Genomic DNA, 26,096 nt, shown 5'->3' on the forward strand with positions numbered 1-26,096 from the left:
AACTATTAATTTTTTGAGTTTACATTGTTCACTCCTAGCGGCAAGCTATCATAGAGATTGCGTTCTGTTATTATTCACAATAAGAAAATTAAAAATTTACTTTACAAATACTTTACAAAACTTTAATTTTATTATAAAACTTTAATTATAGAGAAAAGTTTAGTTGGTGATTGAAAACAGAATCCCCTACATTAATCTAGTAAACGAGAATGGATTAAAATGAATTGAAATTTTTTTCTATCTGAATGTGTATTTTAAATAGCGAATACTTTTTTGTGGGTTTAATTGGATTCAATTGGATTTAATTAGATTCAATTGGATGCAATTGGATTGAAAAACTACATTTCCTAAATTTTGAATTGAACAGTATTCACAATGTGTGTTGTGTTGCACAGAAAAAGCTAATATTATTTTTAGATTGAAAGGCATAGAAATATGGTCCATGCAATTCCTATAAATGAATAAAAATGCATTCAGAATTGAAAAACATTTATTTTAATATTCGTAAATCAATATATTTCTGAAAATCTAAGTCCATTTCAATTAATTTCAATCCATTCTCATTTGCTGGGAACTTAACCTCGACAAATATTGGGTCATCTAAAAAGTATCCGCGGTTTTTGTTACTACCATGGTCAATACTATCTAGTGATAAAAAACCACGGATACTTTTTTTAGATGACCCAATATATCTCTCTGGTTAAACGCTACCAACGCTACGATCGCTAGGAGCGTTCATGAAGCTAGCTAACGCTATCGCGCTATTGGCTCCAAGAATAGCGTTGCTAGCGTTTGTACATAGTGCGAATAGTGTCTCTCCGAATGCACTCAGCAAACTGCTGTTAAAATATGACAAAGCTTGATGACTATGTGCTGACCAGCAAATTGGTGACAGAAATCAAACAGAGTCTACTGCATAATCTGACATCAGATTACGAGTAGAAACGGAGCAGACCCTGCTGACATAACTTGACAGCAGATTGGCAGTAGAAACCGAGAGATCTGCCATTTTCATATAAGGCCTCGCCACGAGATGGACTTACTTCTCGTAAAAAAAAAAACGTCCAGAAGTCCTATAAGAATTGGCATATGTAAATCGAATATGCAAATCTCCTGAAGATTCCCAAGCACTTTTAAGTGTGCTTTCTGAATCTCCGAATATTTTTTTTACTATTTTATAACTTCTCATGTTATACATAAGTAATTTTTTACATTTCTTCAAACTTGTTTTTTTCTCAAATAAATAGTACAAAGATTAATTATTTAATTATTTTAAATGTTTTCACATTACTATTGTTATTTCTATTACACTAAAAAGTAATTTTACAGAAGAGAGATGTATAAACATGTATGGACATGTTTCATGTAAAATTATGTATATTTATAAATATTTATGTATGTTTATACACATTTATACATGCTCATGCATGAACAATTTTTTATTGAGTGCTGCTAGTCTGTTTGCATAGAATGTTAACAGATTCTGTCGGCAGAATAGGAGCAGAACGACATCAGTTATAATCAGTCTGCTAACATCTTCTGATCAAATCTGCTACCAGTCTGTCTACATCCTACTAACATTTTGCTATCTGAGACTTTTTCGTTACGAGTGTAACGAAAAAGTAAAACGAAAAATATCAACAGCATGCACAGGTTATGTTTGGTCAGATTAGTATAAGAAAATGTACGAGGGCAAGGTGAAAAGTAACCGACCTCAACATGAAAACATGAACTATGTACAAAGTTTTTAGTTAAGTACCAAGTGTTATATATCAAATTACTCGTATTAAAAATATCTATAATTTATACTTTGATCACTTTTCTGAACAATTCATAGCTAAAAAGTTAGAGTCAAAAATATGTTAGCGCTTTTTTTCAAATCTGCCGCAGCAACTTATAAGCCTACCGAGCTTATGCTACCTGTAGAGAAAAATGGTCAAGGCAGAAATTGTAGCCGCCTTTAATGTGAGCAATATGATATATAACACTTGAATATATACCGAAAAGTTTGACTTCGATGGCGGCATCTTCAACAACAAGTCGTACTTTTTTTCTTAAATTTTCGTTTTTTGCTTTTTTTCTTCTTATGGTTTTTTGGCTATAACTTTTTAGCTGTGAATTGTTTAGCAAAGTGGTCAAAGGAGAAATTATAGATATTTTCAATGCAAGTAATTTGATATATAACACTTGGTACTTAACTAAAAACTTTGTACATATAGGGTGGGCCATCTATTGGTACGTTTTTGAATTTCGTCGTATGGCAACACCGAACGAGCTACAGACCCGAAATTTTGACAGTTTATTAGTCATACCGTCCGCGGCACGAAACAACATGTTTTCTCTTGAAGAGCGTTTTGAAATTTTAAAAACTTATTTTCAAAGTCAGTGCTGTGTCGCCGAAACTGTACGAATTTTGAAAAGAAATATGGAGCACCGAAGGAGCTATACGCAAATTGGTGAGGAAAGTTCGTGAGAAAGGGATGTTAGTGGATGACAGAAGTGGTCCCAGAGCTCGGACAGTGCGCACACCCGAGAATATTGAGGCTGTGGCCCAAAGTGTGAGACAATTCCAGCTTTGAAAAACAATAGTCCAAAATGTCATTAATAATTGGGGTGACCGAATGGCATACTGTAAGGCCAGTAGAGGGAGCCACATGAACGAAATCGTTTTTCATTCTTGACGCGGATACTTTTAGCTTCACAACAAAAAAAAAATTAATAAAAAATATCAATGTATGCTCATTTGATCGCATTTTTAAAAACGTACCAATAGATGGCCCACCCTGTAGTTCATGTTTTCATGTTGAGGTCGGTTACTTTTCACCTTGCCCTCGTATGTGAGATGAGAGATCGACAGATATAACAATCTCTTGAATAAAAGGATTTATTAGTTACATTGTCAGAAAAAGCTTATGGATCTCTGGGGATAGTCACAGGATCCTCGAATCAAATATACTTTTCTTTTACTGATCACTAAAAAGTACTAGTTTATTTTATTATAATTTTACTTAATATGAGAAATGAAGAGCAAACAGCCACGCGTACGTGACGAAACGCGATATCAGCTTATCTGTGCCAGTCTTGATATGGAAATTTTTTTGCGACAAGTTCTATAATACGGAAATCTTCTCGCGGCTAGTTCTACGATACAAAATTTTTTCAAAATTTTTTCAGAATTTTTTAATACTTTATTTTCTCATGTTGATAAAAAAAAAGAAAATGCAATACTAAAAAGTTGATAAAAAATTCTGAAAAAATTCTTAGAACTTTATGAGAAAAAAATTAATGATTTTTGTCTCTTGCAGCTTTTTTATAAAGTTGATAATATTTAAGTAAAAAATGATTCAAGATCAATATTTGACAATTTTTAGTAATTGATATCTTGTCAATTATTGCGAAAATTGCAAAATGAGGACTTTTCGATTCAGTTTAGTCCTCTCTACCTGCTTATGAAATATTTGGCGATTATTTTCAGACACCCTGTATAGTATAGAAAGGCAAAAATGTAAATCAAAAATAAAGTCTTGGCAATATCCCTGTATGTATGTGTGATTTCCGATCCGCAGGAGTTTAATTTCCTATGTCCCATTGAGCGGAACTTGCAGATACGCAATCAATGCAAGCCAATAACAAACGCTATTCTGGTGGATCTAATAAAAATGATCTACGAGAAGGTTCTCGTGATTGGTTAGCATTAGGATTAAAATATATTGTAAAAAAGGGAGTTTAAAATTACCAGTATACAGCAGTTTAATGATGGCAAGACATTTTATTGCAAAATAAAATATCTTATCATCATTAAATTGATAACTGTAAATAACTAAAAAAAAAAATAAACTACTAAACTCTCTCTCTCTCTCTCTCTGTAAAATAAAAGTATTATTAAATGAAAGTGTTATTTCATTACTGTTTCATATTACTATTTCAATTCCAAAAGTGTGAAACTATAGAACTATAATTCAGCTGTAGAAAACAGATCTACTTCTGTCAATATTTTATAATTTAACATAAATTCTACTTGTTAATATAATATAATTTAACGTAAATTTTACTCTCACAATTTCTCAAATCTAAATCACCGCGTTCACGTTACTTATAAGTGGGAATATAACAATATCGATGATTGGTTCCGCCATTTTACTTCAAAGCCAATGAAAATTTCTAGATTGACTCTCTCTTATAGGGACTCTAGAGAAAACTGGTCACGGACCCTCGTCCTGATTGGACGCGATCATTGAGAGTGCATTCCATTTCACACATGATGAGCATAAATCTGTTTTCTGTGACTGAACTTTTGGAACTTGAAGTGAGATAGATATACGTTTAATACAATATTTGTTGAAAATGAGGAAGAGAGTGCTAGTGTAGTTTAGTTCAGGAACAGAAAACAGACCACATGATGCGTGAAACGAAATGCAATCTCCATGATCGCGTCCAATCAGAACGAGAGTCACGTGACTAGTTTTCTTTAGAGTCTCTATAAGAGAATCGCGTCAACCTTGTAACTCTTAGAGAGCCTACAATCAGAGTGACGCCATACGGGTATCACTTGTGATTGGTCCGCCATGTTTTAGCCATTCCCTCCAATTTTTTAAAAGCATTATTTTCTAAATTTTGAATTTATGCTAAAAAATGCTCAAAAATTATGATAAATTAAAAAATGATAATAAATAAATATTGTTTGAGATCGGTAATTCGGAAAAAAAGTAAGAACTCTTTCGATCGACCGACAGTAATTGTTATTGAACGCATAAGGTGAGCTCGTGATTTCATCTCGAGCCTGACCTTAATCCTCGTCAAAGTCAGGGATTCGTCGTTCTTTGGTCTTTTTAAAACAATTCGGTACACGCAAACAGGCACCGGCAACGGACAATCGAAAGTTCTAGAACAATTCAATTCGCGCACGCGAGCGCCGCGTTCCGACGAATACGTTACGCGCTGTCACCAATCCCACGTACGGATTTTCTGTCGCGCATGACTGTTACGTTGAACGTCGTTAGAAAAGAATCCAAAGCGCCAATCAATTTTGTACAACTAATGCTACGTAATAATTACGATTGTGGCAAAATTTTATTGGATTTTTCCCAAGAAGAAAGCCCAGGCCGAAAGCAATAAATGCTTCGATCTCGCCGTTCCTCCTTCTTAGAGTTCTTAGAGTCATAGTTTCGCTACTATATCGTTTCGTAAAACCGCCGTGCTAACCGCTTAGTGAAAACCGCTATAAGACAGATCTTTTCGAGAAGTGCCGAGAAAATCGCCGAGATTTTCCATCACCGCGATTCCAAATACAATTTGGAAAAAGTGACCGCATTTAATATTCTGTTAATCTAATATTTAATTAATTATATTTTCTGAATTTGTAACTGTGCATATTAAAGAAAATTCTTTTGTTAAATTACAAAGAAACTCTTAGTTCTCCGTAACTCTTAAAGTTCTCCGCAACTCTTAGTTCTCCGCAACTCCTAGTTCTCCGCAACTCTTAGTTTTCCGCCGCTCTCAGTTTTTCGCCGTTCTAAGTTAACGCATCGCTATTAGTGCACCGCCAAGGAGACACTCCGCCACTAGAAAACCGCCGAATGTCATTCGCAAGAAATATTGTTAGACAAACACCGCATCACTTTAAAAATTTCACGTCAGCGCTCTCGCTCTGATTCGCTCTCGAACAAATATTGTATATAAAATATTGGGTCATCTAAAAAGTATCCGCGGTTTTTTGTCACTAGAAGTGTGTTGATGGTCATATATCTAGTGACAAAGTACCGCGGATACTTTTTAGATGACCCAGTATAATATTGTATATAAAATAATAAAACTTTTACATATATTATTATAAAATTTCATTTATTTTGTACTATTATAATATTGTACATTTTGTAATATTGCACATTATTTTATACAAAACGTTATTTATTGCACATTATTTGCGCTATTAAATGCGCTAGTTTATCCATTCTCTGTTCCCACACTTTAGGCAAAATGCATCTCTAATAATATAAAAGAAATAAAAAATTCAGAAAAATATTATATATGTATATACCATTTTATAAAATATTATATATTAAATATGATAATTATCATATTATTGATTTAGACTCACAATGCAATGATATATAATTGAAAAGATTACGACAAAAAGAGAAAGAATTAAATTCGTAACCAATGTGATGACTATACTTAATGCCAAGGCACTACCGTATCTTCAGATATTATAATTAATCTGTATATATTTTATGTCACATTTTTATTTTAATATTTTAAATACATTATTTATAAAGAATAAATTACTTTATCTCACATATAGATGAATTTTTTGACGGTGTCCTATTTTTATATTTGCCATTTACTACATAGGCTGAAAAGTCCCGGGATTTTTAATGGGAAAACAATCGTTTTTTTGGCAAAGTTATATTTATTCCTCAACATAGTTGCCTTCGAGGGCGATACACTTGGTATAGCGATTTTCCAACATTTCGATGCCCTTTCTGTAGTACGAAACGTCCAAGCCTTCGAAATACGGCTCGGTTTCCGCGATGACTTCCTCATTCGATGTGAATTTCTTTCCCTGGAGCCACCGCTTGAGCTTTGGAAACCTTCCTTTAGTTTTCGCCACGGTCGGTGTTGAGAAGACGCTGCAAGAAGTCACATGAAGAAGGATGAAATTTCAGCGAGAGATCCGTACACGCAATTTCTCACAAACTCGCATTAAATAAAATCGTCTTCCAGGCTCTTGTGAGTGGATTATTACATCATATTGAATGTAAATCTCAGGTTAAGAAACGCATTACTTTTTATACGTTACCATTACTTCGTCGGTTATAAAATTATAATAGCGCTAATTTTCGTATTTTATAATTTTTGTGGTAACGTATTTTTTCAGTACGATAATGAATTCAACAATTACTTTAATCGCTATTTGCATTTGGAATTTATTTGTGACATAATTTGTAATGTCTTCGATTCTTCGACTAATATTTATAGTTCTGTTGTTATATATTTAAGACCATTAATTAATCCATTTATTCCAAAACATACTTGTGTGCATTTTCATATTAAATCCACATGACTCGTAATCAAAATTATTAAACTATAATTGTATTTAAAGTAAAAAAAAGTTGTTCTTTTCAAAATTAAAAAATGAAACATCTGAAGAAAAAGATTAACAATGAAGATAAAATAAAAGAAGTAACTGAACCTTACCTTCATAACGACACACACAAATATTTAATACACAATAATAAATTATTTTGTCTATCTTATTTAGAAGAATAATGCAATCTCATTATTATTTTAGTGATTTACAAGTATAATAAAAATTATGGATTCAAGAGATCTGATATGTAAAAGGAAATACAAACAATATACATTAGAAACGAGATCGAATATAGGCTTTCTCTCATTTAATTAGAAACATTTGAAAGTAAGAGCATAAAGAATGTATTGTACATATAATAATAAGAAAAAAATATTTCTTGCATATGAACATTCTTATTCTTCATCTGTATCTAAGTTTGAATAAACAATTTGCTACAGTCTTTTAACCCTAGTCAAGTATCACAAAACGATTTTGTCATATTATCTGATTTTCCTTGAAACTGACTTGATTTCCCTGACCTGATAAATCATAGTTTTTTACAAAATTTTTAAAATTGTGCAAAGATAAGTAGTGCTGATAATATTAAAATTGTGCAATAGAAATTAGAGTTTTAGCTACCAATATCTGATGAATGTTGATAACATAAAAATAATTACAATGGAGAACGTGATTGGTAGGTAAAAATTATCTCTAAATTTTTTGGAATGGAATCTAACTCTAAAGAATGAAAATTGAGTCAGTCTTAAAAAAAAGTGGCACAATTTTTAATCTTTAAAAGTGAGATTTCATTCTTCACATTAAGCTTTTACTCTAAACGTTTTATAGAATATGTAAACGGATGAGAAATATACTACGTAATACAATAAAAAATGCAATACATTGAAATGATAAAATATTAATTTTGGTTACGTATAAAACGATTTCATCCAAATTTAATTAAGTTTAAAGACATATTAAAAATTTTAAAGATAATTGATTATCTGATAAGTTTCTAAACATATAACAGTCTATCCAAAAGTAATTTGTTGTTCTACTGTCAATCAAAGATTTTTATTTTATTAGTGGCTGCATCTGTCGTAATATTGCTTAATTAGTGGCTGCATTTGTCGTAATATTTCTTATATAAAACTGCATCATATTACATTATTTTTATTTTTTTCTCCAATACTTTAATTTCTTTCAGTACTAAACAGCCATCTTGTCTATTTTGCATATATATCTTAGTGTCTTTATTTTATATTATTCGCAGAAGGTAAATAACATACGTAAAATTTATAGCGATACATAAAATGTCATTGTTCAAATTTATTCACGGAATATCTTTTTTTTTTCAGTATATTGAAAAAGATAAATTTCTTGTCTTAATATTAAATAAATGCAAAAGAATTTCTGAAAATTGCTTATTTTGCCATAACGAAAATGAAGATATAATTATATAATAAATTAATGATACTGAATGGAAATTAAGTCGAAATCAATCGAAGAAAAAAATTACTCCTTTACCAGAGTAACTGACTGAAAGTGACATTTGGCCCCAAACAAATCATTTACTTAATATCAATACAATTGGCGAAATTGTTTTATATTCAGTGAATAATGTGATCATAAAAAAGTTAACTAAATTAATAAATTAATTTAAAAAACGTTATATAAAAGCTCTACTACTTATAGAGTATTCATAGATATTAAATAATGAGTGTGTGTGTGTGTGTGTGTGTGTGTGTATATATATATGTGCGTGCGTGCGTGTGTGTGTAAATATTTATATATATATATATATATATATATATATATATAATAATTTATACACAAATACATCTACATATATATATATATATATATTTAAAATGTATGATGTTAGTAGAAAATGATGTAAAATAAATTTTTATGTAACATAAAGTTATATAAAAATTGATACAAATAATAATTATATACTTAACGTACAACATAATTAATAAAGCTTTAAGTATGTATATATCTGGACATATTTGTCTTATATTTGGATTATAAAGAAGGTTAACAATTTACTTAAATTTAATTATCATTTGGTCGATTCAGGAGTAGTGGTTCATTTAACGTATGCGTTTTTAGTTGTGATTTTGATAATTTTTTTCTTAAACTTAAACTTTTATTTTGTTTTTGTTGGATAGATCAAAAATATATTAGGTGTTGGAATTAATTCGTAGCGTTTTACAAGTGATGGGAAGTACTTTCATTAATGTATTTTTTAATGCTCATGTGAAATAAATAACATTCTTTCATTAAAAAACGCTACGAATTAATTCCAACACCTAATATTTTATATGTTATACATTCTATTTTTAAATGGATCCTAAAAACGATTAGTCGTAGTGTAAGTTGGATTTATACATAAACAATTTACGTATCATCGACGCATCTCTACGTTTAGAATAGTACAGGGTCCGGCAAAATGATCTCCCACATTTTAATCTTTAATAATTTAAAAATGTCACATTGTATCTTTGTGACTGGTAGTCTGCAGATCACTGATTTGTAAGTACAAATGGCATAGCTTTTATATGAAGCAAATGTTGGCACGATGTAGCAGTTCTAGAACGCCATACTGAAATAAGAAATTGTAAAGATAACACAATTTTTTTATGTTCTCGGCGTAAACTCCACCTCACAGACACATACTACATGGGCTGAAAAGTCCCGGGATTTTTAATGAAAACAAGCGTTTTTTGTGCAAAGTTATATTTATTCCTCAACATAATTGCCCTTCGAGGATGATACACTTGGTATAGCGATTTTCCAACATTTCGATGCCCTTTCTGTAGTACGAAACGTCCAAGCCTTCGAAATATGCCTCGGTTTCCGCGATGACTTCCTCATTCGATGTGTAAATCTCTTTTCCTGGAGCCACCACTTGAGCTTTGGGAACAGATAATAGTCGCTGGGGGTCAAGTCTGGAGAATACAGTGGGTGAGCAATCAATTCGAATCGTAATTGGTCCAATTTGACCATCGCTTTCAAGGACGTGTGTGATGGTATGTTATCGTGATGGTACAGAACTTTTTTCTTCGCCATATGGGGCCGTTTTTTCTTTATTTTATCGTTCAGTTTATCCAATAACGCTGCATAATACTCTCCCGTAACTGTTCTTCCCTTCTGCAGGTAATCGATGAAGATTATGCCATGCGCATCCCAAAAAACGGAGGCCATAACCTTCTCGGCCGAGCGTTGGTCTTTTGGCTGCTTTGGTCGGCTTTCGTGGCTTTTCAGCCACTCTGCAGACTGCCTATTGGACTCAGGTATATGGTAATGGACCCACGTTTCATTCATCGTCACAAAACGTCGAAAAAAGTCCGCTCGATTACGCTGCAACAACGCCAAACCGGCCGTTGAATCATCAACGCGCTGCTGTTTTTGATCGCTGGTCAGCAAATGCGGCACTCATTGTACCAATAGCTTTTTCATCTCCAAAACATCGTGCAAAATGTATCCCGCCCGTTCTTTTGAGATGCTCACGGCCTCAGTTAACTCGCGCAACTTCACTTTACGATCACTCAAAACGATTCGATGCACTTGCTTTACGATTTCCGCATTCGTAGCCTCTTTTGGCCTTCCAGAGCGAGGTGCGTCTTCGGTGCTTGTACGACCCATTTTAAATTTACTAAATCACCGATAAACTGTTGTTCTCGAAGGAGCAGATGTGGGATAACATTTCTGCAACCATTTCAATGATTGTCCAGAAGTTTTTCCCATCAAAAAACAATGTTTGATTAAGATGCGATATTCCTGTTTTTCCATTTTTTTTACGAAGGCGAAAGTAACGCCACTTAAACGACTGTAGCTTGTAACGAAATGTCATGAAACTTCATACATAAACTAGTGACAGATGAATCTCTCGAAATGAATCATGTTCATTTTCTAGTGGCACCACCTATTAAAAAATCCCGGGACTTTTCAGCCCATGTAGTATACTCTTCAATCAATTCATTCGATGTTTTGTGTCTTTCGGAATTATTTTCATAACATATCCTTTTTTTAATGAATTGTTACAAAACGGTATTGTACATCCAATATTTCTAAAATAATTTCGATAACTTTATTTTTATCAATGTACCTTTACGTATCTATGTTGTTCAATGCTGTTGCACCTAACTCTAAAACTGACAGTCTGTTGGATAGACTGAGAGCGTATATCTCTTTCTCTCTCGCAGAATTTCGCTAAAACATGACGTCATGTCTCGTATGGCACCACTCTGATTATAGGCTCTCTAGTAACTCTATTCACGCGACAAATTCTCTTTCTCTCTCTCTCTCTCTGAGGCTGTATACTGTCACTACTAAAAATCTATAGTTTGCATTATGTGCACTATAGATTTTCAGTACGACAGTAAATTTTGGAACACATCCTGAAGCTCTCTAACTGCCATCGCCGCGTGCATTTCGGAACGCGTCTCTGGCTGGTCACACTTCGGGTCATATGACCGACGTTACGCCGAGCATTGGACGTGCTGTCGTAGGCGTTGACTGAACGATTGCTCTTCACCGAGTCTCGTGATCTCGAGTCCTCGCGAGCCCACCGAGCATCTTTAAGGAAGAAAATTGACCGGACGACATCATGGCTCTCAGCGACGCAGATGTACAAAAGCAGGTGAGCGAGGAAAAATAAGTCTCCTGTGTGAAGCGTCTTTTCATTCACGGAACGATCTATCTTTTTTCCCAACTCGCCATCGTCTTCTTCGAGCTCAGCATTGTACTCTTGCGCTATTAATATCTTTTCGATTATTTATTGTTACGCTAAAATGTTACTACCTTCGTCAGGTACATTTCTCAAGAGAGATTGTACATTTTCTTAAATATTTCGGATTTTCATAGCTGCTCTAAATCGAGATTCTTATACCAGGAGCTAGAATAAAATCGTACAAATGAATGACAGTTCGTGAAAATTGAACAATAACTGATGTATTGTCGAGGAATTCTGTAGTCATTTTAATATCTGTGAAATAAACATTGAAAAATATAGTAATTAAATTCAAGTCCCTTACTAAGAGATATTGATACTTGGAGATTTGAAGCTAAAGAAAGAAATGATATGATTATAGATCAAGCATATGATGGCCTTCATAGAACAAGAGGCCAATGAAAAGGCAGAGGAAATAGATGCCAAGGCAGAAGAAGAATTTAATATTGAGAAGGGACGCCTGGTGCAACAACAGCGTCTCAAGATCATGGAGTATTATGAGAAAAAAGAAAAACAAGTTGAACTGCAAAAAAAGATGTATGTATGAAAAATTATTTTATTTTATTTTATGTGTATATACTATATATTGCGTAGTGGGCCAGGAGACTGATAAAAGTAATCAAAAGTCACTTTTGGATTTTCGCCTAATGAAATATACTATAAGTATCAAGTATGTAAGTTAAAATATTAATTGTTTTTGAAAATTTCAAGTCAATTTATCGATTAATTTTCTACTGCTAAATCTTTAAAGTTTAAAAAGTGCATTTGAGGATGACAAATAGTTGTCCTGTAAATTTTCATAAATTTCAGTAAACAATTATAGATTTAAATTATACATCAATAATTTCTTCATTTTATTATGTCTATCTATCATGAAAGTTTAGCATAGAAAGCGCAAAAATGCATAAAGATATATATCTGCAAACAATTTTACATGTGTTATCTCCTATGTTTCAATTCCTATGTTCAAGATGCCAATATGCCATACTACGATGCACCATATTTAAATTATAAAAATGAACTATTACTGTATTGCTCTCAGTGTATATGTGAAGTTAAATTGGCGACTTAACTATTTGCGCTTTTGGTTAATTCACAGAGAACTGTAAATAAGTCACAGACGGGAAATTGGCCTCCGTTCACCATTGGCTGCATTCAGCGGACTCAACAGTTAAGTTAGCGCTCGCTGTTATTGGTATATTCTTTTAGATCATCCAATCAGCATTTTAGATCTGGAAGAATAGCAGCAAATAGCACTCATTCAACTGTTGAGTCCGCTGAACGCAGCCATTCTTTACGTATATGACTACGCTGAAGCACTTATTTACGTTGACTGAAAATTTATATATTTCTGAAAACTATTTACTTAATTAATTGAACTAATATGTACGAATGTATTAAAAATTAATATATTAATTATTTAAATAATAGAAATAATTATCATATTTAAATAATAGAAAATATATCAAAATCGATCATTTCTCTTATTAAAAAACTTTACGAAATGAATACAACAGTAAAATTTATCGTATTGTAACCTTCCTGTACAGTACACTTTATTTCATGGTGGAAAAAATATAAGGTGAAATACTCCCGTGGATGCGCAGTAGGAAAGTGAATTTGGGTAACAAATTTGATTGGTTGTTCCAATATAACTAGCGCTATTATACGCAGGAAAGTGCATATTGGGCAACATTTATTTAATTGGTTATTTCCAGTATTGCTACCACCATTATACGCAATGTTTCATCTTATATTCTTATCATGCTTTATTCAGGGACGTCTTAGAAAATTTTTTGAACATATAAATAAGTTCTCTTAATGTCTTTAGAACATTTCTTGAAATTGTGTTGTGGGTTAAAAAAAAACATTGTTGAATCGTGCTTCTCGTTCCCGATCTCACAAACGCCGTACGTCATTTGTTTTTATCAATCTTTCGCGCGTATTCGCGGCAAAAAGCTCAGTTTTCAGAACAACATGAATACTACTAATACTAATACTGTGATGACGAAAGAGTGGACCTTCCCACTACTAATACAGCAGCCCGTCTTTCCTAAGTCATTTGCCATATTGGATCCGTCATTTTAAATTGAATTTGGATTTGAAATCAGCGATTCCAAAAATGCCTAAGTAACAAAATTTCAGGACAATCGAGATACTTTAGTATTTTTGTTCGTATTGGAATATCCACCATTTTAAATTTTTAAATTTTGAATTCGGATTTGAAATTAGCGATCGTGGGCTGTGTTCCAAAATTCGCTGAAAATCTACAGTCTACATCACATGTATTTATACATTTTCAGCACTGACAGTGAATTTTGAAACAACCTCAAAAACCCTCGAGTATCAAATTTGCATGACAGCAATTAAAACATTTTTATTTAATTGAATGATTTTGGCCACTTTTTCTGATCTTCTGGTCCACTGTGCATTGTATAATATTAATATACATACAAATTTTTCATTAAGTACTTTGCGAGTTATAAGGCTTGAACTGTAACTTTCAAACCTTATAACTCGCAAAGTACTTAATGAAAATGAACTTAATTATAGTTTGGAAAGCTCTCGAGATAAGCTACAAGAATATGTAATGAAAAAGGAGGGTTCCATTTAAAAAATTCATGTTGACCTTGACAATGCCATCTTAGGTCAACTACTATCGTTGAATTAGCGTCTTTTTAAACTTTACAACTTTTGTAAGAAGCATTTTTTTTTTTAATGTATCGTTTATGAGATATTTGGGTGTATCTAGACTTTTGGCCCACCCTGTATAATATTACATATTTTAATATTAGCTTTATCTTATTGTGCGTGCGTGCGCATGCGCGTATGGGGATGTGCGAATGCGCGCACGCGCACCTGTGCAAACTATTAGAAATTATTATGACAAACTTATAATTTTAAAGGGATCTTGAAGTCGTCTGTGTTTTATCTGGAGACGCGGTAGTGGCTCAGCTAAGCGCGCGCAGCAACACTGCCATGTCGATTATCCTTTGAATGAATATTTTTTTAATTGCAGACTTAAAAATCCTTTCCTCCTTCCATAATTAAAATATAAATAGTAATGCAGTCCAAACTGGTTTAAATAATGCAAAAACTTGACTTAAATAATGCCAAAAACAAAAATAGTTGGAAAATAATCTTATTCTCCCAGGCTTCTGGGAGTTAATCGTGTAACTTAACTTTTACTCTATAGTAGAAATGTGAAAAAAAAAGAATTTTTAATATATATGTGTATATGTACATATAAGGGCAAGTCAATAAGTTTTTAGAAAAACATAGTAAAACACTTTTTTTTTGATCGATTCATTTTTATTTCTCAACATAGTCTCCTTTCAGCTCGATACATTTGATCCAACGATTCTCCAACTTTTTCAAGCCGTCCAAATAATATGATTTGTCCAATCCTTCAAAATAAGCCTCCGTTTCGGCGATGAGCTGCTCTCTGGTGGTGAATCTCTTTCCTCCGAATCATTTCTTCAGGTTTGGAAACAGGAAATAGCAGGGGGTTAAATCTGGCGAATATGCTGGATGGGGAAGCAATTCGTAGCGGGATTCGTTGAATTTGGCCATCGGTGCCGGGCACGTGTGAACCCGTGCATTGTCTTGGAAGAGCACTTTTTTCTTCGCCAAATGGGGACGTTTTTTCTTTAAAATGTTGTTGAAACGGTCCAATAAGGCTGCGTAGTAATCGTCATTGATCGTTTGCTTCGACGGAAGGTAATCGATATGAATTATACCACGTGCATCCCAAAAAACTGTGGCCATCATCTTTCCGGTCGACTTCACGGTCTTCGCCTTCTTCGAAGCTGGTTCACTCAGTGAAGTCCATCATTTTGACTATTCCTTCGTCTCGAGTGTGAAGTAATGGATTCATATTACCTCAGTAATGAATCGACGTAGAAATTCATCCGGATTACGTTGAAACATTGTTTTGAAATCGTCACACGGTCGCGCTTATGGTCTACAGTGAAGAAAACGCGGCACCCATCTTGCCAATAACTTTTTCGTACCCAATTGTTCGTGCAAAATTGAAATCACTGTGTCATATAATATGTCTGTGGCCTCAACAAGCTCGCGCACTTTCACTCGTCGATCAGTCAAAACAATATCGTGGACTTTATCGATGATTTCTGACATAGCAGCCTCAATTGGACGTCCCGAACGAGATGCATCATGTGGATGTACGACCACGTTTAAATTCATTCACCCAATTGTATACAGTTGCAAACGCTGGTGCAGATGTGCTATGAACATTATTCAACTTGGCTTTGATTTTTTTCGGCGTTAAACCTTTCATATGTAGATGTTTGATCACTGCACGAAACTCGGTTTTTTCCATTTTGCAAAAAAATACAAAAATTGTTCACTTTAATCGTCTACAGAAATGAAACCACGCGATGAATTCCGCTCAAAATTTGATAGTTCAAAGTTCAGCTGAAAGATGCTACTTGTCAAAAAGTAATATGATATAACACTGCGAGTGCCCTTTAACAGATTTTCTAAGAACTTATTGACTTGCCCTCGTACATATTTACATGAAAATTTTTACTATTCACATTTCCATTCGAAAAAAAGTTACATAATTGATACTCTGGCGCCAGCTTGTAATAATATATTTGCTTTATATACAAGTTTTCCATTTTGTATATATAAAACTGTCTTGGTTTGGACTAGATATTACATGAATAATGTTGAGATCTTAGAATTATGTTTAAATACTTAATATACTGAAAAAATTAGATCCTACTATCAAGGACACCTTCTGTAAAGTATCCTATTTTTCTTCTTGTAATCGCCTAATAAAATTTGTTTAGTGTCCTTCCTATGTTGGAATAGTGGAAAATGAATTAGCGGATAAATCTGCTAAAGAAGGTGCTAGTAAGAGCCTTACACTTCATAACAGGAGTTTACTTTTGGAGGTTTTACATAGTTTGATCACGAAATATAATATAAAGCTAATGCAAAATTTAAAGAAAAACTCAATAAGAACACGGGTAGTTATTACATAGAATTATTTTAATAGAACTAATATTTTGTTTTTTAGTAAATGTCATCTAGATAGATCTAACTTAGAACTAATCATCCTAATGATAACGGGATACGCTTGGACGAATAGCAGAAAATTTAAATTGGGCATGATCGAAACTCTACGTACGTGTGGCGAAATCCTTTGGGGGGAGGGGGGGATATTAATCATATCATGTGAAAATGTTCATTTCTGAAAAATGAGAGGAAGATCCTGGAAGATTACTGCTTTTCAGCCAAGTTAATGTCCCTTTTTTCATTTAAATATATAATGACGAACTAATCATGAAATCATAAATAATGTCCTTAAGTTCATCTATGCTCAAGATAAACTGAGAATTTTGCTTTGAACTTTCTTTGAGTTTTCTTTTGTGAACGAACTTTGACAAGAAATGCTCCTTTCCTGTATCTCATCGACATATGGCAGACAATGAAGAATATATTATTATATTAAAGATATGCACTGATCTAACTTTTCCAGCCCAATGAATTTTTATTGGAAACGTGATAAACTCTATAAATGAGATTGGAAATCCACTAGCCAAAGAAGAAGAAGAAGATACCTAATATGAAAGATTAATTAGTTAGAAAATTTGTGTGCGTTATTGATGTAGTAGCATGTACTAATGTATTAATATATACATGAATCATATGTGCGCAAGTCCTACTAAATCGATAAAAAAATAGTCGACTTTAGGATGTTTTTAAAATTTTATTTTATTTATTTAGAAATTATAAAAATACCTAATATGCGTTTGCGGTTTATTTTATAATTTTATTAATTGTAGACAATCTTCAAACATGCTTAACCAGGCACGATTGAAGGCTTTAAAAGTGCGCGAAGATCATGTACGCAACGTTCTTGAAGAAGCTAGGAAGAGATTAGGTGAAATAATTCATAACCCTGCGCAGTATAGAGAAATTCTCCAACTGTTGATAATCCAAGGACTTTATCAAGTAATATTTTTATAATTTTAATTATTTTGTTATTATCGTGTGTTACGTTATCATTTTTTAACCTTATAAACATTTTTATAGTATAATTTATATTTTTACAGCTAACAGAAGCAAACGTTACTCTTCGTGTTCGTCAAGTCGATCTGCCGCTCGTAGAATCCCTTATTGACAACGTTCAGCAGCAGTATAAGCAGAAAACTAAGAAAGATGTTGCCTTGAAGATTGATTCTGATAATTTCTTGCCCACAGAAAGCTGCGGAGGTGTGGAATTATTAGCATCCAAAGGTAATTATATCGTCGAAATATATTTTTTGTTGTACTAAAATTATTAATTTTAATACATTTTGCAAAAATAATGACAAATATGTAAAATATATCACGTAACTTTAAGTGATTTGAATTACAATTTTGATTTTAACAAAGTAATTATATTAATTGCTGAAATTAATATTGCATATAAAATAACTTTTTGTTCTACAGGGCGCATAAAGATTAGCAATACTTTGGAGACCAGATTAGAGCTGATAGCGCAACAATTGATACCCGAAATCCGTTCCGCTCTGTTTGGACACAATTCAAATCGCAAATTTAATGATTAAGTTAATTTTCTCGACAATTGATTGACTCTCCAAAACATTCCTTTTAACAGCAAATTATTATCACATTATCATGTATTATATAGAATAAAATTAGCATACGACACACTTTTTGTCGAGCTCATGCCTAATATTTTCAATGAAAGTATTTGATCAATTGCCGTGCAATATTTATCGTTGAAAGAATCGTAAACAAATTGTATAGTACTCATCACAAATATCCTTTTATTTTATCTCTATCCTTCTGACAGACGGTAATCATGAATATAAAGTGTATAGAGATGAAATATACTTCGTGATATATTCTATATCGATTCAAAATTTCCGTTAAAATTGGTGTTCACAAACAAGACAAAGTGTACTTTCTCAGGATAGGAATGTTAACGCGGATGAAATGTATAATTAATAATTAATGTTCTTGACTGCTTATGTTAAAAAGAATAGCAATTGCAATTGAATGTAGTACAGTCAATATATTGTGCAGAATCGTAATAAAGAAGTATTGAATGTGTTGCGCTTTATATGTATATAATACATTTGTATACTTATAGAGCATATATCAGTATATTATGTACATTATGTATAATATAATAATGTATCACAATAAATATATGATTCGTTGTTGTTGTAAAAATATCTTTTTAAAAAATTTATTTCCACAAATCTAATATCATAACACTTACTACATGTATATCAGTAATTAACTAAACATAATCCAAGATGCAAATACTTATATATTATTTTGATTTAACATATTCTTTACTTAACTCTTAGTAACACTCTAACTGAAAATAAAATCTCAGTAATAAATATTATGTTCGTTAATAATTAATAATTCTATTACAAATGCTATTTTATTTCCAAAGTTGATTTACATATTTATTGCTTGTACTTATTTCTTTGTGAAGAATGTAAATAGTACACATTAATAAGGTCTTTTTAAAAATTGATTCAGTCACCTTTCTTCTATTAAATTACAAATGGCATGTATAGTTACTGACATGATAATTTATGTTATTTTTAAAACACGTAATAAAGGACGTATGATGTATAAGTAGTTAGATGCTTACAATACAAGATGAACACAATGTAAAAATGTATTAAAAAATTTCAGCTATCTTTTTATTACACATTATTACGCAGAGATATGAAGATCGATACATGCTTCTCCTTCGAGATCTAAGGACTCTGGAGTATCTGATGGATTAATCTGTTCTCCATCAAAGTAAAGCTTCAAATTATTCTCCTTCACGCCAAGTTGCTCGGCGCAATTAGCGAATAGCGTCTTGAACGGTTCATCTTTCTTAAGTCGAATAGTCAAGGACTGTTTTTTGTTCGCCGTTTGTACTTTAATATTACATATGTCCTCATCATTGCTCTCATCCTTGGATAGTGTGTTCATACCTGGATTCACTATCCCACCATCTGCAAGTATAAAGTAAACATTACATTATTGTATTAAAATCAACGACTAATTACTAATTTATACGAACCGAGTATATCTATAATGGAAATTTCGAGCGATGCAGGGGTATCAGTATGATGGATAATTTTATCCTTCTTCATGATTAAGATTTCATTCACGGAAACTCCTTCTAAATTGGCATAATGCTCAAAAATACTTTTGAAATTATCATGCTATAAAATAACAGAAAGTTATCTTCACGAATATGTATTAAACAAAATATGTATTAAATAAATGATAAAAATAATTATATGAAACTACAATTTGCCATATGTCACTAGTTAACATATAACTGAGATACATACTCTACGCATACTTAAACGATCAATTCTGCTTGATCGCCAGTACACTTTTATATTTATCTCATAGTTATCATCTTCGATGTAAGCATCATCATCTGAAAGTGCAATTACATCATCTGAAAGTGCAATTACATCATTGCAAGATTCGGATTGCCTTTCTTTCTCCATAATTTCTACATTGTACTCTAGATCAATAGGCAAACGCTGAAACATTGACATAAAAATTATGCAATATCTTCTTGAATTAAACATCGATGCGTATTCTAGATTACATATACAGGGTGTTAAAGAATATTTGAAACAATAATACTCGTGTGCAGATAGAGCGAACTAAATTCGGAAGGTCCTCTACTATTTTTGCAAAATCGCCGAATAAACGCATAACCCGATATTTACCGCCAAGTGCAAACGCGCGGCGAGATATGATATATTGGTTTCTTTCACTACCGTGTAATTGTTGCCAGCATTGCCGTTTGTATAATATAGTAAACGATTCCTCACGCGCGCGCGCCTAAATCATAATCGATTGGTATGCATTTAACAATAGGTCCGGATACATGCTTATTAGGCGAAATCTTTAGAAATTAATAAATCTCATTATCTATTACGAAAATTGTACAGGACTTTTCGACTGAGTTTAGACTATTCTACTTGCATGCGATCGCTATGTCAAAAAGTTCAACACATCCCCTATATGTACATCTATATACACATATATATGTATGTGTATGTGTGTGTATATATATGTATGTATATATGTGTGTGTGTGTGTGTGTATATATATATATATATATATATATATATATGTGTATATTCAAAGTAAAGCGTTACAAATTTTTATCTCAGAAATACGACATTATCGAGAAAAATTGTTCAGACAAAAGTTGTAGAGTTCGAAAAGATCTATTTGATCTTATCAGTTTAACTTTGGGTGGCATCGTCAATAAAATTATTTTTTTATTGAGTACTTTTCGAGTTATAATGCTTGAAAGTTATAATATCACCGACAGTTTTCCAAAACATTATAATAAAGTTATTTTTTTTGGGGTACTTCTGGAGTTATAAAGCTTGAAAGTTATAGTACCGTCAGCATTAACATTACTCAAATCCGACCGATGGTTAAAACCTCTTGAATGTTGTTCAGGATCATGTCCTCCATAACATTTGTCAAAATCAAGGCCACTGGAGATTATTCCTCTTATTTTCATTTTTGCACTAAAAATTTATTTTTACGTAAAAATAAAAATAAGAGGTACAACCTCCAATAGCTTGACAAATAATATCCAGGATATGATCAACATAACAACATTCTGAACAACATTCAAGTTTTAGCAGTCAGTCGGACACCTTGGATAATGCTAGTACCGTCAGCATTAGCATTACACAAGATGTCCGATTAATGGGTGAAACCTCTTGAATGTTGTTCAGGATCATGATAACATTTCTCGAGATCAAGATCATTGGAGGTTGTATCTTTTATTTTCATTTTTGTACTAAAGATTCTTATTTGTACGTAAAAATGAAAATAAGAGGAACAACTTTCAATGACCTTGATCTCGACAATTTTATTATTTAGGACATGATTCTAAACATTCAAGAGGTTTTAGCCTGGTTTTAGTAAGATATCTTACATAATGCTAATGTCGGCGATACTGTAACTTTCAAGCTTTATAACTCCAGAAGTATCCCAAAAAAAATAACTTTATTATAATGTTTTGGAAAACTCTCGAGATATGCTGTAAAAATATGCAACAAAAAATAGGGGATTCCATTTAAAAAATCGATGATGATGACTTTGTCCTGACCTTGGCGACGTCATCCAAAGTCAAACTTATTACGCCAATAAATAGATCTTTTGAAACTCTACAACTTTTATCTGAAACACTTTTTCCTAAAATGCTTAGGTTTCGAAATAAAAGAGGTATACGGGAATGTCTCATACATCTTGTATATACAGGGTAAGTTTTGACAAAGCGCTCGTTTATAGATAATGACCAAACTGAGTCGAAAAGTCCTCTACCATTTTGCAATTTTCGCACTTGTTAACAAGATATTAATTATTAAAAATTATTGCCGAATATTAGTCTTCAATAATTTTTTTTCTCAAATACTATCAATTTTACAGAAAAACTGAAAGAGACAAAAATTGTTTATTTTCTTCTCATAGAACTCCAAGAATTTTTTCAGAAATTTTTATTAACTTTTTAATACTGCATTTTCTTATTGGCAACTATTTTTACTAACATGAGAAAATATAGTATTAAAAAATTATTAAAAAATTCTCAGAACTTTATGAAAAGAAAATAAACAAGTTTTGTCTCTCGCTGTTTTTCTGTAAAGTTGATAACATTTGAGTAAAAAATTATTGAAAATCAATATTCAGCGATTTTTAGTAATTAATATTTTTGTTAACTATTACGAAAATTGCAAAATGAGGACCTTTCGACTCAATTTAGTTCGTTCTACACACGAGTGCTTTATCAAAACTTATCTCTCTCTCTCTTTCTCTCTCTCTCTCTCTCTCTCTCTCCCTCTCTCTCTCTCTCTCTCTCTCTCTCTCCCTCTCTCTCTCTCTGTGTGTGTGTGTGTGTGCGCGCGCGTGCATGCGCACACATTTAAAAAAAATATTTAAAAAATTACCCTTCCTCTAATTCGCCTACCGGCAGCTCTAGTAATACTTTTTCTAATCCATCTACCTCTTACCGTCCTGCTTCGCGTTTGTATTCCATCATTATTTATTTCATCATAGTATACGTTTTCATTATTTATTTCATTATTTATATTATCCTTTATATCTTTATTATGATCATTTATATCTTCACAGTTTGTTTTCGGCGCAATGCTTGAAAGTGAAATAAATAAAATATTATACAATATGATAAACAAAGGAACATGAAAATCGAGCAAAGTTTAAATGCTGAATAATTTGTATAAAAATAAGTATCGTTCGCACAAATACGCAAATATTTTAATCTTAGATTGAGTTGAAACATTTGCGTATTTGTATGAATGATATTTATTTTTACAAACATTATTCAGCATCCCCTTAACCGTTAAAGTACAAAATTAAAATTGTGTTAAAATATTAAAAATGTCAATCATTAAAACAATTTGTATTTTAATCTCTTTGTTTAAAAAACGTTTCGTAAATCAACATTTTATTCAAAGAAAAGATTCTGCTCTGAATAAATTTTTAACCATGACATGTTTTTTAAACAAAGATTAAATATAATTTTTTTATTAATTGCCGTTTCGAATATTTTAACAATTTTAATTTTACAATTAATCAATGTAATTATCGTTCAATTGTATAAAAACAATAATTAAAGTGTCAAGGATTAAGAGTGCAACAGCAAGTTGATCTATGCTAATATTTCAATTTATATATAAATACAAACAAACGTTTCGATCAATACATTCAAGTCATTTTCAATGTTAGTATTACATGATATAAGATACTAAAAAGAACGTTTATGAGACCTATATATATTAAAATACTTAATTTTTTTCATATTTAAATACAATATCCTACTATAAAAAGCTATATAATCTTCTTGAACATAGCTTTAAATGTGCTTTCAATAAAAATAGCAATACGTTATCAATAAAAATTCGGTTGCCATTATATGTCTCTTGATAAATTTTAAGTCGAAGAAAAAAAATTTGAAATCGAATCAATATAATATAACATAGTTAAATTCAGAACATTTCAAATTGTATAATATTTTTATAATTTGATACTAGCATTCAGTACAAACCACACTTTAAAAACTAACGGTTACTTCGACTTAAAATTGATCAAGAGATACATAGTGGCAATCGAATTTTTATTGATGACACATTGCTATTTTTACCGAAAACACGAGATTTTAATGCTGCATTTGCAAGAAATACATACTGGATCTTCAATCGAAGATGCGAGGAAGATTACACAAGTTTTATAATAGGATATTGTATCTAAATGTGATAACAAAATTAAGTATTTTAATAAATAGGTCTTATAAACATTCTTTGTAATATCTTATATCATGCATAATATTAACATTATATCATAAAATGATCTGAATGTAATGGTCGAAACGTTTGTTTGTATTTATGTATAAACTGAAACATTAGCATAGATCAACTTGTTGTGCTTTTAATCCTTGACACTTTAATTATTGTTTTAATTTTACAATTTAATAATTAACAGACAGATAACCTAAACTGTTTGTATATTTATATAACTGACACTTATTTTTATAAATATTATTCAGCACTTAGACTTTGTTTAACTTTCATATTCCTGCATATCATATATTTGATTTTAATTTTCTATAAATTATTTGTTTATTATTTTTAATAATTATATAGATATTATTCATGTAATATAAAAATATTAGTATTCCATAATTAAGACAATATTTTAAATAATTATTTATGTAATAAGTACCTCTCCTTAAGAGAAAGTTCCACTCTCTCAAAGCGTTGTTTTTTCAATGCTAAAAACAAAATATTGCGTTTAATTGTAAGAATTACTTCTAAATATCAAAATACATTGCAGAGTTGCTTTTATTTCTATATACTTGGTTTTCATAACTAGTATAGGAATACATCTTTTTGACGCTAAAAAATATATGGATTTTTTAATTGCAATCTGCTAAGGTATTTTGTTATTAGTTTTACTTTTTTAAGGACTTTTCAAATTTAAAACTGAAAAATGAGATGAAATTATATATGAAATTATTCCAAATCACATTACTATTTAAAAATTAAAAAAAGTCTCTAGATCATGCGGATTCATGTTCCAATTATAAATTAACATAACTGTCACAAAAAGAGAAAGTGTTACCTCTTAATCGAGCAACAGAATTTGTATATGGATCATCTTCGTCCGAAGAACTATCTGTTATTTTATACATTATACTTGTATGATTCCCCTAAAATACATAATACAATTCATTTCGGATGTTGTATTATATTGCGAGACAATAAAATGTTCAGTCTCGTATAAATCTCAAAATAACGTCGTGTTATCTATCAAGTATATATAATCTTGATATAAAGTCTAATCTAACGTACAATAATTAACTGTGCAAAATGAAAAGGAACAACAAACCATAAAATGTAAAAACTACTTTTTATTATTCATTTGTCGCTTGCCATAAAATCATAATATTAAAATAAACGTTTTACGTAATTTAATGTAAACTAAAAGAGTAATTATTTAAAGATAAAATGTCCATTCTTATAAAAAAAAAGGTAACGTCAATAAGTATAACCTTGAAGTCAAACGTAAGCACAATAATCAGCTGTGCAAAATAGAAAGGAATAATAAAAACCTAAAACCTAAAAACTTGAAAAATATCCACTTTATTTTTCATTTAACACTTGGCTCTCATATATATATTAAAATAACTTAAATATTTAACTTAATACAAACTCAAGTTACTTTACAATTTATCGAGTTTTTGATCGAATTAACTTCTGCAGCCTCGTGTAAGGAGCACCCAATCCTTTTCAGTGATATAGCCAATTTTTAGTCCACACTTAACTGACTTAACTGTTCTTTTGTAGAATATGCCAAAATACACAACAGAAATCAACAGCTGTGAATAGTTGAAACTGAAGGCCACAGCATAGACTTTTACATAATGCCTAATACATGGTAAACGAATCAACTAATCAGAATCTTTCCTTTCTTTCCATTTCTTGGAAATAAAGATTTTCGATTGGTTGATTCTCTTAAACATTATGCATAATGTGTTATGCAAGAGTTGTGCTACGACCATGAGGCTACGCTCAGGGAGCGCGCCATCAATGCTATTTGTGTCATATTGTTCAAAGTCTCGTTTTGAAGCATTTGATGGATCAATTAGAAAAAAGAATTTTACAAACTGATTAATTAAAAAACGCTTCAAAGCATTTGCAGCATCGCATTGACCGTACTCACTATTCATGA

The 26,096-nt window shown here is 31.5% G+C and overlaps 2 protein-coding genes and 3 long non-coding RNA genes across 7 annotated transcripts in view; 2 read left to right on the top strand and 3 right to left on the bottom strand.

The window, feature by feature from the left end:
- LOC147907660 (uncharacterized) overlaps positions 1 to 2,423 on the bottom strand; it is a 54,270-nt gene extending 51,847 nt beyond the window's left edge. Inside the window, exon 1 of the long non-coding RNA XR_015547213.1 lies at positions 2,214 to 2,423. This is a non-coding gene — a long non-coding RNA (uncharacterized LOC147907660). The remainder of the gene's footprint in view (positions 1 to 2,213) is intronic.
- A 4,170-nt stretch (positions 2,424 to 6,593) lies between these two features.
- On the top strand, positions 6,594 to 7,541 carry LOC147907662 (uncharacterized). The gene is made up of 2 exons (XR_015547211.1): positions 6,594 to 6,729; positions 7,292 to 7,541. It is a non-coding gene; the product is annotated as an uncharacterized LOC147907662 (long non-coding RNA).
- Positions 7,542 to 9,177: 1,636 nt separating this feature from the next.
- LOC147907663 (uncharacterized) lies at positions 9,178 to 11,433 on the bottom strand. The gene is made up of 2 exons (XR_015547212.1): positions 11,184 to 11,433; positions 9,178 to 9,677 (listed from the first exon to the last, which is right to left on the bottom strand). It is a non-coding gene; the product is annotated as an uncharacterized LOC147907663 (long non-coding RNA).
- A 74-nt stretch (positions 11,434 to 11,507) lies between these two features.
- On the top strand, positions 11,508 to 19,022 carry Vha26 (V-type proton ATPase subunit Vha26). The gene is made up of 5 exons (XM_011070859.2): positions 11,508 to 11,717; positions 12,169 to 12,344; positions 17,624 to 17,792; positions 17,894 to 18,077; positions 18,273 to 19,022. The coding sequence occupies exons 1-5, from the start codon at positions 11,685 to 11,687 to the stop codon at positions 18,389 to 18,391; spliced, it is 681 nt and encodes a 226-aa protein (XP_011069161.1). The 5' UTR covers positions 11,508 to 11,684; the 3' UTR covers positions 18,392 to 19,022.
- Positions 19,008 to 25,857, bottom strand: Rad60 (DNA repair protein Rad60). Of its 3 annotated transcripts, none has more exons than XM_011070861.2 (7): positions 25,587 to 25,857; positions 24,987 to 25,074; positions 24,588 to 24,636; positions 22,796 to 22,997; positions 20,159 to 20,359; positions 19,882 to 20,026; positions 19,008 to 19,813 (listed from the first exon to the last, which is right to left on the bottom strand). In XM_011070861.2, the coding sequence occupies exons 2-7, from the start codon at positions 25,054 to 25,056 to the stop codon at positions 19,524 to 19,526; spliced, it is 957 nt and encodes a 318-aa protein (XP_011069163.1). In that variant the 5' UTR covers positions 25,057 to 25,074; positions 25,587 to 25,857; the 3' UTR covers positions 19,008 to 19,523. The 3 variants fall into 3 exon arrangements, with proteins under 3 accessions (XP_011069163.1, XP_011069165.1, XP_011069162.1); XM_011070863.2 differs by having other exon boundaries at positions 22,859 to 22,997; positions 25,592 to 25,851; XM_011070860.2 differs by having other exon boundaries at positions 25,592 to 25,848.
- Between the last annotated feature and the right edge of the window lie 239 nt (positions 25,858 to 26,096).

The sequence above is a fragment of the Acromyrmex echinatior genome, chromosome 13, assembly GCF_024713525.1.
Source record: "Acromyrmex echinatior isolate Ae372 chromosome 13, ASM2471352v2, whole genome shotgun sequence".
Lineage (NCBI taxonomy): Eukaryota > Metazoa > Arthropoda > Insecta > Hymenoptera > Formicidae > Acromyrmex > Acromyrmex echinatior.

Excerpts from the sequence above, each read along its gene's own strand:
- Vha26 (XM_011070859.2), top strand. The coding sequence starts at position 11,685 with ATGGCTCTCAGCGACGCAGATGTACAAAAGCAG. Across the intron at positions 17,793-17,893 it reads TAATCCAAGGACTTTATCAA|CTAACAGAAGCAAACGTTAC; the intron begins GTAATATTTTTA and ends ATATTTTTACAG. Across the intron at positions 18,078-18,272 it reads GGAATTATTAGCATCCAAAG|GGCGCATAAAGATTAGCAAT; the intron begins GTAATTATATCG and ends TTTGTTCTACAG.
- Rad60 (XM_011070861.2), bottom strand. The coding sequence starts at position 25,056 with ATGTATAAAATAACAGATAGTTCTTCGGACGAAGATGATCCATATACA. Across the intron at positions 22,998-24,587 it reads GAACTTTCTCTTAAGGAGAG|CATTGCGCCGAAAACAAACT; the intron begins GTACTTATTACA and ends TTCACTTTCAAG. Across the intron at positions 20,360-22,795 it reads GTAGGCGAATTAGAGGAAGG|CGTTTGCCTATTGATCTAGA; the intron begins GTAATTTTTTAA and ends TCAATGTTTCAG.